This window comes from Suillus subaureus (genome assembly GCF_016647635.1).
Source record: "Suillus subaureus strain MN1 chromosome Unknown BJ212scaffold_401, whole genome shotgun sequence".
In the NCBI taxonomy this organism is placed as follows: domain Eukaryota; kingdom Fungi; phylum Basidiomycota; class Agaricomycetes; order Boletales; family Suillaceae; genus Suillus; species Suillus subaureus.
This window is the reverse complement of record NW_024538957.1, coordinates 1,165-16,856: the sequence shown is the minus strand read 5'-3', so window position 1 is coordinate 16,856 and position 15,692 is coordinate 1,165. Positions and strand designations below refer to the sequence as shown.

The window sequence follows — 15,692 nt, the reverse complement described above, 5'->3', positions numbered from 1 at the left end:
ATTCTGGGCTACTCACGTTCAAGCAACGGGACTTCGACGATGAGCTCGCAAAGGGGACCAGATCATTTTTCGACGACGAGCGACTGCTCTTCTGGATCGAAGCACTTGGACTTCTTAATGCAATCAGGGGTGCAATTATTGTGCTTCCGCTTGTTGCCAAGTGGCTGAAGGTGAGCACATGCCTATGAGTCAGTGTCGGATGAGCAGCTCATGAATACATACAGGGCCATTCTGGATACGAAGATTTGCGGACGACCACGATGGATGTACAAAGATTCATGCAAGTGTTTGGCAGGATGATTTTGCACAGCACGCCACATCTGTATTTATCAGGGCTCCCATTCTCGCCGGTCAACTCCGCCATGGCTACCAAATTCACGTCAAGGTTTCCGAATAACCTTCGTCTGGCATGCGGTCGTGATTTGAACTGGACAGTCGTTCAGATCATAATCAATGGGCATACTGGTGGGGTTCGATCAGTTGCATTCTCACCGGATGGTACTCGCATCGCGTCTGGTTCGGCGGATAAGACTGTGCGGCTGTGGGATGCAATCACGGGACAGCCATTGGGTGAGCCCTTGGAGGGGCACACTAGAGAGGTTTGGTCAGTCTCGTTCTCACCGGATGGTACTCGCATCGCGTCTGGTTCTTTGGATAACACTGTGCGGCTGTGGGATGCAATCACGGGACAGCCATTGGGTGAGCCCTTGGAGGGGCACACTAGTTCGGTTTTGTCAGTCTCGTTCTCACCGGATGGTACTCGCATCGCGTCTGGTTCGGCGGATAACACTGTGCGGCTGTGGGATGCAATCACGGGACAGCCATTGGGTGAGCCCTTGGAGGGGCACACTAGAGAGGTTTACTCAGTCTCGTTCTCACCGGATGGTACTCGCATCGCGTCTGGTTCGGCGGATAACACTGTGCGGCTGTGGGATGCAATCACGGGACAGCCATTGGGTGAGCCCTTGGAGGGGCACACTAGTTTTGTTTACTCAGTCTCGTTCTCACCGGATGGTACTCGCATCGCGTCTGGTTCTTGGGATAAGACTGTGCGGCTGTGGGATGCAATCACGGGACAGCCATTGGGTGAGCCCTTGCAGGGGCACACTAGAGAGGTTTGGTCAGTCTCGTTCTCACCGGATGGTACTCGCATCGCGTCTGGTTCGGACGATAAGACTGTGCGGCTGTGGGATGCAGTGAAAGTACAGCTATCCTCCATGTCCAGCGAGCCAGATTCTTCCTCATTTTCACTCCATCGAAGCACTACACCTCCCACCCAACAAAACCGTACCATGCCAACCAGCACTTGTAACAATCACGTCATTTCCTTCTCGTCCAGCCAAGAACACGCCCTGCCCAATCCCGCTGACTTGCTGGAACCCACTTCTCATCATAATTCTAATTCAACACCTTTCTTGCTGCAGGCTGATGGATGGATCATGGGACCCAATCATCAGCTCCTTTTCTGGGTGCCTCCCGCTTCCCGACGTCCATTTTATACTCCTTGGACTTCATTGGTGATTCCCAGAGGACATCCCGAACTTGATTTGAGCCGCATGGCACATGGGACACACTGGTCGAGTTGCCGAGATGCGTTAGTTCTTTGTGTTTATCATCCGTCCTTGCAGTTACTAACATTAGGACTTCTAGCTCCATGTAACGATGATTTTATTGCCGCAACATCGGGTGTACCATTTGATTCTTTGATTCCTTGTTCATTTCTATACCTAGCACCGAGCCTGAATTTACGGTTGTCTGACTGACTGATGTACTGTACTTAGAGGTGTACTAGTTAAGACTTGCCACCTACTCTGGTCTAGGTACGTTCGCAGTAGCGTTTTCGAGCCATTTTCGTCGTCTTCTGTTTTGTACTTGCCAGTATTTCCACATGCGCACAGATTAAGTGGCGAACTCCGTGTCTTGGCAAGCAGATTGCTTGAGCAATTCTTGCATGTCAAAGTCATGGCCGCCATTCCCTGATGACTCCAAATAATCTGGTTGCACCATTATTGCTTGCCTTCGGCGCAGTACAGTTTCATCGACAACGTCATTTTTGACCAAAGACATTTACTACAATCTGGATTTGAAACAGGATTCCAACTATCGTGCGTGGAACAACAAGGCTACCTTCTACTCGATCGCCCCATCCTGAGCATCCCATGTGGTCTCTACAGTGAATCAACATCAATATATGTCTTGGTTGACGCACACAGTCTCATGACACAGGTATTTGAAGAGAATGGTGCTCCCGGACCTAGTAAATTTGAACAAGGTCGAAAACCTCTGCACCAAGCGAACGCTCTCGCAAGCGGAAATTGACCACCGGCTTCAGATGGTGCGCAAAGCTGCGCGGAAGGGATAGGTTGTATTTCTTGCTGCACCCAGACAAACTAAGTTGTGGAGAATGACGACACCCCCCTCCTCTACCTAAGCCCTTGCCTGCCTCTACACTCTCGAAGTCGGAATTACTAGGATAGCCTCGGGTCACGGCAGCCGCTGTAGGTGTTGGGGAAGATTGGAGTCATTGAACAAGCGAAGGGAACGCGCGAAGAAGGCAAAAGGTCGAGTGCGATTTGAAGTAGATGTGAACGCTGCTGGCCGCGGAGAGGGAAGCTGCATGAGAAGCATTGCAGCTCAGTGCTCCCACTTCATCGTCTATGACATGCCGCAGAGCGATTCACTGGTATTGTCTTCGCACTTTGCATTGATGACATTATGTTCTGTCTGATTTATTTCGGATCGGTGCAAGGGTTTTTTAAATACGACCTCTGAACAGATGCAGTGGTGCATTTGTTGCCTCATATATTATTCACTAGACGTCTGCTCCAACTTGCACATTCAGAATTTTAGCCCCTCCACGACTGCTGTTAAAATAAAGTTCGAACCACTTGAAAGATCACTATGTATAATTACATGGCCTATGGCCTCAGCATCATCTTCTACTTGGTCTGGCTAAGAAGACCGATACTAAGCGGGCGCACCGTGAGTTATACAAGTCCCCTACCACTCATCCTAACAGTATCTAAAACCACCCTCACCAACTCGTTCCACGACTGTCTCGTCACCGAATTGCCATGGGCTTCCAATAACCTCCTCCGTACCAAGTCCCGCCGCCGCCTCCGAAGGATCAGATATGTAAGGGGAATTAGGAAGAACACAACTGATGGTGGCTAATCTGTTTGTGGTGAAATAGTGGTTGAAATAAGATCGGATGGGTATTAGGGGGGTCGTGCAGTTGCGAGACTATGGCTGACTGGCGGGACGCGGGAGATAGGAATGCCACCGGTACTTGAGCTTCCTCGGGGCATGCTTCGGTTGTGGTGGTGGCGAGGGGATCTGGTTATGGTGGAGTCTGAAGCTGCTGAGGTAGAGGACGCAGATTGTTGACGGGTAAGTTTTGGACGGGGGGGTGCTGGGACGGTGGTACGAGTAGATGTTGTGGATAGAAAGGATGGGGAAGAGGCTGGTGATAGAGAGCGGGGTGAAGGTATTGGTGGAGTCTCGAGTTTTGGCGTCTCCCGCATTGTACTCTCTAACGCATGAGCATGCTGAGCCTCGAGGGCCAAATGAAGTTCCTGGTAATATTGAGTTCAGTACGACACAAGGATCATGAACTCACGCGTGTTTTGTCAGACGAGAGTTCATTGTCATAGGACAGAAACTCCCTGACGCACTCCCACTCGCACAAACGAGGTAAGATGTGCAAAGAGTAGAGTTCTAGGACATTGTGATATGGCTCACCGTGGAAGGTACAAAGTCATATTGACCGTGTTTTGATACTTATCTCATGACCAACATTCAAGGTATCTGGATGCCGTATGTGACGAGTGTGATGAGGACTTGGTGCGGAAGGAATACGGAGCTAGGTTTTCGATACAGAGACGAAGGAGTAAATAAAATGAGAGATCGAGTTGGGAGTCCGGAAACGAACCTTGGCAGAAAAAGGAAATCAGTTCAGAGGTTATATGACGCATAGCTTGCTGCTGTTACTGTCATGTATAATTTTATTCGTTCTAGGTGCACCGACCTTGGCTCCGTCTGCTTCGGGTGGTAATGTTAGCGCTACGGTAGCTGGTAAGGTCACAATCTCAATTATTCATCAACTGCTGCAATCTTCTGCTTCCGCCAGTACCTCAGGCGCGTCCACAACCGGTGTTATCGCTGTTCCGCTCTCTAGCTGTTCATTCACTCCCTATCCTACGCCTACTCTCAGCCCTCTCCCCCCAGTTTACCCTGCAACTGATCCTCTTACAATAGCATTGATCCACAAATCGTGCCCGATTTTGCGCCTGTGTGGGCTGCTACCTACCAAAAAGCCAAGAACCTTGTAAGTGCATACATTTTAATCATCGATTCTGTTGATTGTCTTTGCTGACCAAGAGGATTTGATCGCTGCTTGGGAGAACGGGAAGGCTTCACCCATCGCTGAAGGGTCTTCTACTGCGCTTTGGCGAGGTTCATTAAGACTAATGAAGGATCTGCGGGCTGATATCGTTACTTACCAGTCTCCAAGAGCCTGCATTCCAGGTAACTTTCAAGATCACGAACACTGGACCTGTATCTGGAATGGAGGTTCGTGACACCACTTAACTTCATTATCTCGATACTTACGCCCAAGTCACGCGAATAGACTCCTCGGTACATTCACTTCCTGTCTTCCGCTAGCGAGCCTCCATCAGTCCTAAAGGGTTTCACAAACGTCGAAATCTCGCCGTCCAGCACAGAACAAGCCTCGATCACGCTCTCGCGCTATGACCTGTCTATCTGGGACGTCGTCGCTCAGGGGTGGTGCGAGCCTGATGGCCAGATCTCGTTCTCTATCGGTGCGAGCAGTAGGGACTTTAGGCCACAGGGGAATATTCCTACTTGATCGTGCTTTTTGTTCGACACTTGTTGAATCGATTCAGTGCGTGTACTTAGTGGGTTTTTATCGTATTTTGGCGTAACGCTAGTAATGCATCATGGGTCAAACATAGTGTTGGCAGTAGGATGTCCTCAATACGCAGCGTGCATCAAAATACTCTACAAGTAGCATTGCGTTCACGATGTGCACACGAACGGTGTGACAAGTCCATTGCGCCTATGCAGCAATGTCCTTTCTCTTCTTTTTCGACCTTGCCGTCCCATCCTTGGCATCCATTTCTGTGTGCCGTCGCTTTCGTTTTTCTTCAACTGTAGGGGCCGCCTCTTCTGTGGGAGCGACGCATACTTCTGCCCGTTCTGCTCGTCGTTTGAGGGCTGCTTCGGCTTGCTGTAGATAAAATGAGATTTTTTGCGGACTGCACAGTAAACACGTACCTTTTGTTTTCTTTGTTGAACTTCCCAGGCCTCCCGTTCATGGGGCTTGAGGAAATACTCTCCCGACTCGAGCTAAAGGTCAACCTAGACATAACCAAACATCAGCACTACTTGACAACCAGCAGCAGAGTGAATTACCTTCCGTGGTTGCTGTGGCGGGGGAAAGGGCGTGTACACTTTCTTCGCTGGTTTCTCCTTTTTGTCGAAACTCGATGCATCAAGGCCTGAAGCCTTGCGCGCTTCTTCCTTGGCAGCGACTTTCCCGTTCTTCTTCATCGTCTTTTCGGAGGTCTTCAGATGTTCCTGAACGTGGGGAGGAACCAGTCCCAGGACTTTGTTGCTAATTTGGGATCTTTTGCGAGTTCCCTTCTTATCATGAGTTCCTGCGAACGTTTCAATAAAGCTGCAGAAAGAACAAATGTTAGTTGACACACCTTGATGCGGTAGATGGAATGAATGTTTTTCATGCAATCAAGGACTATTCGTGGGACTTATTTTAGTGACTTGTACGGACCCATGCACGACGGTATTCCCTGTACGAGAATATAGCACTGAGTCAATAGCTCAATAGCCTGAAAAAAGTCAACGACATGCGCACAGTCAAAAATATGCAACGCTCACCTTCAGTGTACTACCATCCGGTCCAATAATCCGCTGTCTCCGCTTCACAAACCGGTCCTTATTACGCACCAGATTCCCAATTTTGATGATATCGCAAGCCACGTCGTCCTGTAATACCTTCTGAGCCTGCGTGATCGCAACCCCTCTTGCGAGTAGTTTGATGAGGTCTCTTGCTTTGAGGATGATGTATGGATCGAATGTTTTATGTGTTGTCCGGACGGACATGGATCCGTGAACTAGGTCCAGTGTGCATGCGATGCCCTGGGTGCTGAGTTGATGGTGTACATCGTATGGCGGAATGGATGTGAGCACTCACATGGGCGTCTAGAACTTTGGTTACGGCGCTCCAAACCTCCCTCAAGTACTTTTCTCTGTATTTTGGGAAAAGGGTTGCGAAAGAAGATTCTTCGGTGAATACGCCGCCTTTGTTGTCATCTGCTTGGAATGAATCGATTTTCCACTGGAGTAGAGTTGAGTACGTGTTAAAGCATGTGTGATTTGGGTGCTCACACTGGAGAGGAGGTACGGTGAGAAGTGGTTTTAATTGACGTGCGGGCAATATTAATGCTCACTGGTCGATGTCATCGGTGTCCCATGCTGAAATGTAAAGTTGCCTTCACAGATTGATAAGGAAGGTTTGGAAGCTCACATTTTTCTTTGCGATGCCTCTTGTTTCTGGTTGCTCCTCTGAAGCAGCTGCCATCGTTGCGAATAGGATTGCTTCTTGAAGCTGTCGCGGTAAGTAGGTCTGGGCACCATCGGCCTAAAATTGCCTGATTTGGTAACAGGTGCGGTGTATCTTAATACCACGTTTTTAAGTTATTCAAGAGGCAAGAATGATTCTAGCCTCCTTTATGTGAGATCTAGGTTTATGGTAGAATACTGAACTCATGATATGAAACGGTTGCCTACAACGATTACCCTCAGAACCAAAGGAAAACAACGCTCGTTGGGACTCAACCCGGAGTTCTTCGATCAACCGTCACATCCGACAGGTCGCCCTGTAAGACGTCCCAGGCTAAGTATATGCTGAAATTGATTTATTAGATACGACTTGGACCCGGACCCTTAGCAAGCTCTGTTCATCAGCAAGCCTTCCAAGGACCACCAGCCGGGAACGGCATATCCTACCTCTTCTGAAAACATGGAGACTGATTCGTCATCTCGATCTCCCGGGGCGAATTGTCCACTGTAAGGGAAGCTCAGCAGATCCTCAAGATCTGCCAGTCGGGAACGGCGTATTCCACCTGTTGGCAACGTTTTGGTGCACATTCGGCACCCTCAAGTCCCACAGGGCAACGTCGACTCGACGTGTTGTCGAGGTAGCGACCACACAAGCCAAAAGGGTATGTTCAGCATATCGGGCCTTACTTTTCAGTGACGTATTTCAGGAAATTCCCAGAGGACTGTAGTTTCACGTCCACGTTGGACAATGATGGCTCAGTCCTCTAGTGGTGCCAGCCCTATTTACAGTTAGTGTCGACTCAGGAAGGCTTAGCTCAGGCGTCTATTGACGTTAGGCATAATCACCTGCGAAGCCACAGCTCGGAACAACTCGGCACTGTCATCTAGGCAAGCTGGACGACCAGGATATGCACACGGCCACATCGATGGAGAGGACCAGGAGAGCGTTGATCTATACGGAGCGGGATACCGAGAGCGTCAAAGCGCATGGATGCTGAAACATTTTCTGGAATTGGTTGTGCTAGAAAGGCCGCGGCGAGTTTCATCACATCTGGAGTGGACGTAGTCAATTCATGTATTGCATCAGCATTCTGATATTGCTCGTCTCCTGCTTGGCCATGTTCTGTGCACAGCTTGCTCTGTGTCAATATGTAATGTAATCCTGTTCTCCTGCAGCTCTCGCTATGCAGGCGTAGTAGAACGGGTCTTGGAGAAAGTCAGAGCTTGCCACGTCAGGGAACAGGAAGGATACGCACCAGTCAGCACCAGGCGACCTTCATCATCCGTGTTGTCTACCTCGACGGATTTGCCATTTAAATAGTATAGATTCTGATAGATAGTCGGTCCACAGGATCAGAAATGATGCGGCCCAGAACTTCAGAGATCGCTTGTAGCTTTGGGGCCGTATGAGATCTCACAAAGCAAAATGACGGCGACAACATTGGTGCTGCAATCAGGATGAGAGTGAATGCGGGACGAAGGCACGAATGGCGTACGCAAGTTGGAGCTGAGCGATGGCAAGTAGAGATGAAATGACTGCAGCTGCATGCATGGTATGGTGAGTGAAACACTTTCAAGTTGAAAAGCGATGGTCTTGGCTGATTACAGATGTTGGTAGGCCCGTGAAATGTCGATGGAGGTGATGATAAGAGCATGAAGTCGTAGTGAACAACCACAGGACCAGGTGCTAGCTTGCAATGAGCGGTAAGATAAGGTACACGTCAAGGTTCATATCATAATTTGCCTGATGCATCGAATGACTCAATTTAAAGACTGTCGACGACATTCTTCACACCCAATGGCAATTTGCATGGTTTTGGAATCAAAAGCCCTCGGAGTGCATAAAAAGCGGCGATCTTGGCAAGTCTCTGTGCCCATGTGGAAGTGAAGAGTCTGCAGCTGTGTTGCAGGTCCATACGCGCGTACTTCCCTTCCCGCGCGTTGAATCGTTACGTCACTCGATCATAAGACGGACTTGGTAGTCCAGTTGCAACCTGAGTCAGTGAACTCATGATATCATTACTCGCAGCAGAACCGTCTCATAAATATCAGCACCATTGTCTCATACTGTGCACAGGTCTCGTCTTGTGCTTGAAGTTTGAAGTTCGAACAGTCCAGGCTCGCCGAGACTGACTTGCACTTTGACAGCACCAGACCTGTTGAACTTCAAGGGGGTGCTATATAATTCGACTCTGGAGTAGACGGAGCTCTCTCACCTGTGCATCTCTCTTCATTGCACTGTGATGTGCACACAATAACCTGCCGCTATGAACCGATGCAAATTGCGTGGCTCGGAATGGTCAGCGCGCTTGAAGTCAATGTGCTGGCCATGCTTCTAACGTTCGGCCCCGGCTCTGCCAAAGGATTAGACGCCTGTCCCCTTCTCACACTCTTCTCATTTCCCCCCACGGTTTTATTCATACTGATCTACGACCACTCGCTATGAGTGAAGACCATAGGCCAGATTCTCCTCCAGGAGCCTCCAGATCCATCCGGGCAAATGTTGCTGAAAACTCGGTATGTGGTCTCTGAAATTCATCGCTGCCCTTATGCATTTTTCGTCCAGAACCAACCTCGTAGAGGATTCCGTCAGTCCCTGCGGAAATTGAAGAATGTGCTGACCAAAAAACTTCCTGTGCGTGGACGTGAATACTGACTGTCCTGAATACGGCTGATATCGTGCAGAAACGCTTCAAGCGAACAAGCAACCGCACCACTGCGGTCCAGAACGTTGAAATCGAAGGGGCTTCATCGGGTCAGAAAGTCGAGGTGAGTGCTTCTACTTGCCGTCCTAGTCCTTCGGTTTTCTTAGAGGCGCCCAGGACACGCTGCATCTCCATCCTTCCAACAACAACAAGCGTCCCACTACATCTGAGATTCCCAGTGACTCTGTGAACCAAGGGCTGTCCGGAGAGCCTGCTTCACAGGTATTTTTATCAAATTCTTTGATTTTCTTCTCTAATTTTAGGCGGTCCCATAGGTTCAGGCTGCTCCTGCTAGCGAGGAGGAAGGACCTGATCCCAAATTAGTCGATGCTGAGCTTGAGGGTGCTTGTGATGGCACGGAGAGCATGAGACCGCTCGGAGGACACGCGACTTCTATTGCATCCGCCGCCAACAAGGCCCCAGCGGGTCTCGCTGCCGCAGATGATTTTGAGACGACGTACCTCCAACCCCTAAAGATTATTGATGCTGTCCTTGAAAAGATCGCGGATGTATGGGCCATTCTTGTTGATTGGAAATGAACTAATCAAGTTGCATAGGTGCATCCGTACGCAAAGATGGCGCTGGGTGTGCTGTCTGCTGCATCCAAAGTACGTCCGGTTTCTTCAAGAGTCAGTCTTATACTCAGAAGCCATAATTCCACCTAGATAATACTCGCTCAAGCAGAGCGCGACGAATCGGTCCATAGTCTTCTCAAGAAGTTGGCTGAAGTTTACCGCTTCATGATTCAAGACGACAGTCTTAGCAAAATTGAATCGATGCGCGGTATCGTTGGGAAGATCGTTCAGCAGACTCTTGAGTGTGCCCGTTTCATCAGGGACTACTCGGAGACAAAGAGCTTTTGTGAGTCACCAAGCTGTCGCACTTCGCACATCAATCACATACTATTATCGTAGGGAAGAGACTTGGGAAAAACGTTCTCTCGGAAACCGATACCGTCATCAAAAAATACAGCGATACTTTGGACGGCCTTGTACAACAATTCCGTGACCAGGTTGACAGGGACGTGGCCGTCTTCGTCCAACGTACGGGTAAGGATTCTGACGCGCTTCTATCTTTACATTCACTCACACCGATTCAGGCGATACCCTGGATCTCGGGGATATCGCTTATGCAAAGGGCGCAGGACTCAATACCATGAAGCAATGCCTACCAGGGACGCGCACGGAGATTCTCTCCCAGATCACGGATTGGATCAACGGCAATGAAGACGCTACCCAACGAGTGCTTTGGCTATCTGGCCCCGCTGGCACGGGCAAATCGGCCATCGCTCACACGATTGCAAAGTGGTTCAGCGACATGGGGGTGCTGGGTTCATGTTTCTGCTTCGACAAGACCGAGGAACGCCATGAAAAGGTTTTCTCCACCATCGCTCGTGACCTAGCTGATCATGATCCGGAGATGAGACGAGCATTGGCAGATGCGGTCAAAGATTCCACCTCACTCAAGAACTCGAAGGATGTTTACCAGCAGTGGGAGAAGCTTCTTGTGGAACCGCTGAAGAAATCCTCTAAGTCAAGTGTGGAACCTGTGTTAATCGTGATCGAAGCGCTGGACGAGAGCGGCGGAGTGGAGACGCGGCGGGACCTTCTCCGCATACTTGGCGGTAAACTTCGGAACAAAGGTCTTCCCCAAATCACAGAACTCCCATCCAACTTTCGGATTCTCGTCACCTCTCGCCCACTTCGTGACATCGAAGATGCATTTCACGGCGCTCAGCATATTCTACAGTTATCGATGGACGAGATTCCAACAGCAGTGGCGGAGCGCGACATCCGTGCTTTTGTATCTGACAAACTAAAAGTGTTGTCGCGTTTTGGAGACAAAGAGTTTGCAAAACTCGCTACGAAAGCCGATGGACTTTTCGAGTGGGCACGTCTTGCATGCGAATACATCCAGGAAGACCTTCCCAGCATAAATCCAAGATCTCGCTTTGAAACTGTCGTGAACCGCGATCCTGGGAAATGGACAGACAAGTTGTACGATATGTATCGGCTTATTTTGACAGACATCTTGCCACGAGATAGGTATGGCGATGATGAGTACCAGGAAGCACTAGCGGAGTTTCGTTCCGTGATAGGACAAATTCTTAGCACGGCTGAACCCCTCCCATTCGATTCCCTCAACGCCATGCGGGAATGTTTTCCAAACCACAACAATCATTACAATGTAGGCATCATACAACATATGGGATCCCTCCTCAGCGGCACAACAGACTCACACATCCCCGTCAAACCCCTTCACGCATCCTTCCAAGAGTTCCTCACCCATGAACCATCCAGCGGAGACTTTTTTGTCGAGGTGACGAAGACGCAACACCACGACTTAGCGTTGGCATCACTTCGAGTGATGGAACATGGCCTTCGTTTCAATATATGTGATTTAAAGTCGTCATACCTCCCTAATCGCGAGGATAACGGACTGGCTCAACGAGTCAAAACATCCATTTCCCCACATCTATCCTATTCCTGTCGATTCTGGGCTACTCACGTTCAAGCAACGGACTTCGACGATGAGCTCGCAAAAACGATGAGATCATTTTTCGACGACGAGCGACTGCTCTTCTGGATCGAAGCACTCGGACTTCTCAATGCAATCAGGGGTGCAATTATTGTGCTTCCACTCGTTGCCAAGTGGCTGAAGGTGAGCACATGCCTGCGAGTCAGTGTCGGATGAGCAGCTCATACATAAAGACAGGGCCATCCTGGATACGAAGATTTGTGGACGACCACGATGGATGTACAAAGATTCATGCAAGTGTTTGGCAGCATGATTTTGCACAGCACGCCACATCTGTATTTATCAGGGCTCCCATTCTCGCCGGTCAACTCCGCCATGGCTACCAAATTCACGTCAAGGTTTCCGAATAACCTTCGTCTGGCATGCGGCCGTGATTTGAACTGGACGGTTGTTCAGATCGTAATCAATGGGCACACTGATGTGGTTCTATCAGTTGCATTCTCACCGGATGGTACTCGCATCGCGTCTGGTTCTTCGGATAAGACTGTGCGGCTGTGGGATGCAATCACGGGACAGCCATTGGGTGAGCCCTTGGAGGGGCACACTAGTGAGGTCTTGTCAGTCTCGTTCTCACCGGATGGTACTCGCATCGCATCTGGTTCACAGGATAAGACTGTGCGGGTGTGGGATGCAATCACGGGACAGCAATTGGGTGAGCCCTTGGAGGGGCACACTAGTTGGGTTTGCTCAGTCTCATTCTCACCAGATGGTACTCGCATTGCGTCTGGTTCGGCGGACAACACTGTGCGACTGTGGGATGCAATGAAGGGACGGTCATTGGGTGAGCCCTTGGAGGGGCACACTAGTTTGGTTGAGTCAGTCTCGTTCTCACCAGATGGTACTCGCATCGCGTCTGGTTCAAGGGATAACACTGTGCGGCTGTGGGATGCAATGAAGGGACGGCCATTGGGTGAGCCCTTGGAGGGGCACACTAGTTCGGTTTGGTCAGTCTCGTTCTCACCGGATGGTGCCCGCATCACATCTGGTTCGCAGGATAACACTGTGCGGTTGTGGGATGCAATGGCAGGACAGCCATTGGGTGAGCCCTTGGAGGGGCACACTAGTTCGGTTTACTCAGTCTCGTTCTCACCGGATGGTACTCGCATCGCGTCTGGTTCGGAGGATAACACTGTGCGGGTGTGGGATGCAATCACGGGACAGCAATTGGGTGAGCCCTTGGAGGGGCACACTAGTGAGGTCTTGTCAGTCTCGTTCTCACCGGATAGTACTCGCATCGCGTCTGGTTCTTTGGATAAGACTGTGCGGGTGTGGGATGCAATCACGGGACAGCCATTGGGTGAGTCCTTGGAGGGGCACACTAGTGAGGTTTTGTCAGTCTCGTTCTCACCGGATGGCACTCGCATCGCGTCTGGTTCTTTGGATAAGACTGTGCGGGTGTGGGATGCAATCACGGGACGGCCATTGGGTGAGCCCTTGGAGGGGCACACTAGAGAGGTTTACTCAGTCTCGTTCTCACCGGATGGTACTCGCATCGCGTCTGGTTCGGAGGATAACACTGTGCGGGTGTGGGATGCAATCACGGGACAGCAATTGGGTGAGCCCTTGGAGGGGCACACTAGTGAGGTCTTGTCAGTCTCGTTCTCACCGGATGGTACTCGCATCGCGTCTGGTTCTTCGGATAAGACTGTGCGGCTGTGGGATGCAATCGCGGGACAGCCATTGGGTGAGCCCTTGGAGGGGCACACTGGTGAGGTCTTGTCAGTCTCGTTCTCACCGGATGGTACTCGCATCGCATCTGGTTCACAGGATAAGACTGTGCGGGTGTGGGATGCAATCACGGGACAGCAATTGGGTGAGCCCTTGGAGGGGCACACTAGTGAGGTCTTGTCAGTCTCGTTCTCACCGGATGGTACTCGCATCGCGTCTGGTTCTTTGGATAAGACTGTGCGGGTGTGGGATGCAATCATGGGACGGCCATTCGGTGAGCCCTTGGAGGGGCACACTAGGGAGGTTTGGTCAGTCTCATTCTCACCGGATGGCACTCGTATCGCGTCTGGTTCGGCAGATAACACTGTGCAGCTGTGGGATGCAGTGAAGGTGCAGCTATCCCCCATGTCCAGCGAGCCAGATTCTTCCTCATTTTCACTGCATCAAAGCACTACACCTCCCACCCAACAAAGCCGTATCATGCCCACCAGCACTTGTAACGATCACGTCATTTCTTTCTCGTCCAGCCAAGGACACGCCCTGCCCAACCCCGCTGACCTGCTCGAACCTACTTCTTATCATAATTCCAATTCAACCCCTTTCTTGCTGCAGGCTGATGGATGGATTATGGGATCTCATCATCGGCTTCTTTTCTGGGTACCTCCCGCTTCCCGACATCCATTTTATACTCCTTGGACTTCATTGGTGATACCCAGAGGACATCCCGAGCTTGATTTGAGCCGCATGGCACATGGGACACACTGGTCGAGTTGCCGAGATGCGTGAGTTCTTAGTCCTTGTCGTATGTCCTTGCAGTTGCTAATATCAGGACTTCTAGCTCCACGTAACAATCATTTTATTGCTGCAACATCAAGTGCACCGTTTTATTCTTTGATTCCTTGTCAATTTCTATACCCAGCACCGAACCTGAATTTACGGTTGTCTGACTGACTGATGTACTGTACTTAGAGGTGCACTAGTTAACATGTACTACTTACTCTAGTCTCTAGACTTCTAGGTACGTTCACGGTAGCGTTTTCGAGCCATTTTCGTCGTCTTCTGTTTTGTACTTGCCAGTATTTCCACATGTGCACTGAGAATTAAGTGGCGAACTCTGTGTCTCCTGATGCGGTAGCGGTGCTCGCTTGGGTAAGCCCGTGCTGGACCGTCAATTTGACCGTGATCAGCTCTACTTCGTAAGCAGATTGCTTGAGCCCAATTCTTGCACGTCAAAGTCATGGCTGCCATTCCCTGATGAGTCGAACAAATCCGGCTACGCCATTGCTTGCCTTCGGCGCAGCATAGTTTCATCGACAACGTCATTTTCGACCAAAGACACTCACAATCTGGCTTTGAAACAGACAGCGATTTCAAGTTGTTTTTAATGAGTCGCCCAGAGCACGGTGTGCCGAAGAAAGAGCATCCAACTATCGTGCGTGGAACAACAAGGCTACCTTCTACTCGACCGCCCCATCCAGAGCATCCTGTATGGTCTCTACAGTGAGTCGACATCGATATAGGTCTTGGTCGACGCACTCAGTCTCATAACACAGGCATTTGAGAGGCTCCCAGGCCTAGTAAATGCGAGGAAGGTTGAAAACGTTTCTGCACCAAGCGAACGCTCCCGCAAGCAGAAATTGACCACCGGCTTCATATGGTGCGCAAAGCTGTGCGGAAGGAATAGGTTGTATTACTCGCTGCACCGAGAAACATTTGGTTGTGGGGAACGACGACGCTCCCCCTCCACTTAAGCCTTTGCCTGTCTCTACGCTCTCGAAGTCAGAATTACTAGGATAGCCTCAGGTCACAGCAGTTGACATAGGTGTTGGGGAAGATTGGAGTTATTTGAACGAGTGAAGGCAACGCGCGAGGAGGGACAAGGTCGAGCGTGATTTGAAGTGGATGTGGATGCTGGAAGCTGTGAAGAGGGAAGCTGCACAAAAAGCATTGCAGCTCAGCGCTACAGCATCATATGATAGTCTGACATGTTGCAGAGCAACTCAGTATTATCTTCGCACTTTGCGTCGACGATATTATGTTCTATCTGATTTATTTCGGATCAATGCAAGGGGTTTTTCAATACGACCTGAGTCTCTGAACAGATGAAGTGGTGCATTCGTTGCCTCATACTATTCACTAACTCAATAAGCTGTCCGCTTCAAACGTGCACATTCAGGA

General features: G+C 50.1%; 5 protein-coding genes across 5 annotated transcripts; 4 read left to right on the top strand and 1 right to left on the bottom strand.

Moving 5' to 3' along the window:
* Positions 1 to 1,439: 1,439 nt before the first annotated feature.
* On the top strand, positions 1,440 to 1,594 carry BJ212DRAFT_1413746 (uncharacterized protein; the record flags this gene model as incomplete). The annotated part of the gene is made up of 1 exon (XM_041337524.1): positions 1,440 to 1,594. A coding segment is annotated over one exon (155 nt), but the record flags the coding sequence as incomplete, so codon positions are not given.
* Positions 1,595 to 2,108: 514 nt separating this feature from the next.
* BJ212DRAFT_1292207 (uncharacterized protein) lies at positions 2,109 to 2,362 on the top strand (the record flags this gene model as incomplete). The annotated part of the gene is made up of 2 exons (XM_041332137.1): positions 2,109 to 2,173; positions 2,227 to 2,362. Coding segments are annotated over 2 exons (201 nt in total), but the record flags the coding sequence as incomplete, so codon positions are not given.
* A 1,413-nt stretch (positions 2,363 to 3,775) lies between these two features.
* On the top strand, positions 3,776 to 4,710 carry BJ212DRAFT_1413731 (uncharacterized protein). The gene is made up of 3 exons (XM_041337523.1): positions 3,776 to 3,862; positions 3,932 to 4,574; positions 4,633 to 4,710. The coding sequence occupies exon 2, from the start codon at positions 3,966 to 3,968 to the stop codon at positions 4,329 to 4,331; it is 366 nt and encodes a 121-aa protein (XP_041185077.1). The 5' UTR covers positions 3,776 to 3,862; positions 3,932 to 3,965; the 3' UTR covers positions 4,332 to 4,574; positions 4,633 to 4,710.
* On the top strand, positions 4,380 to 4,870 carry BJ212DRAFT_1292222 (uncharacterized protein; the record flags this gene model as incomplete). The annotated part of the gene is made up of 3 exons (XM_041332138.1): positions 4,380 to 4,455; positions 4,514 to 4,572; positions 4,631 to 4,870. Coding segments are annotated over 3 exons (375 nt in total), but the record flags the coding sequence as incomplete, so codon positions are not given.
* BJ212DRAFT_1413722 (uncharacterized protein) lies at positions 4,684 to 6,259 on the bottom strand. Its single transcript, XM_041337522.1, has 7 exons — positions 6,236 to 6,259; positions 5,920 to 6,180; positions 5,813 to 5,870; positions 5,733 to 5,788; positions 5,437 to 5,601; positions 5,299 to 5,370; positions 4,684 to 5,251 (listed from the first exon to the last, which is right to left on the bottom strand). The coding sequence occupies exons 2-7, from the start codon at positions 6,142 to 6,144 to the stop codon at positions 5,081 to 5,083; spliced, it is 747 nt and encodes a 248-aa protein (XP_041185075.1). The 5' UTR covers positions 6,145 to 6,180; positions 6,236 to 6,259; the 3' UTR covers positions 4,684 to 5,080.
* Positions 6,260 to 15,692: the final 9,433 nt, after the last annotated feature.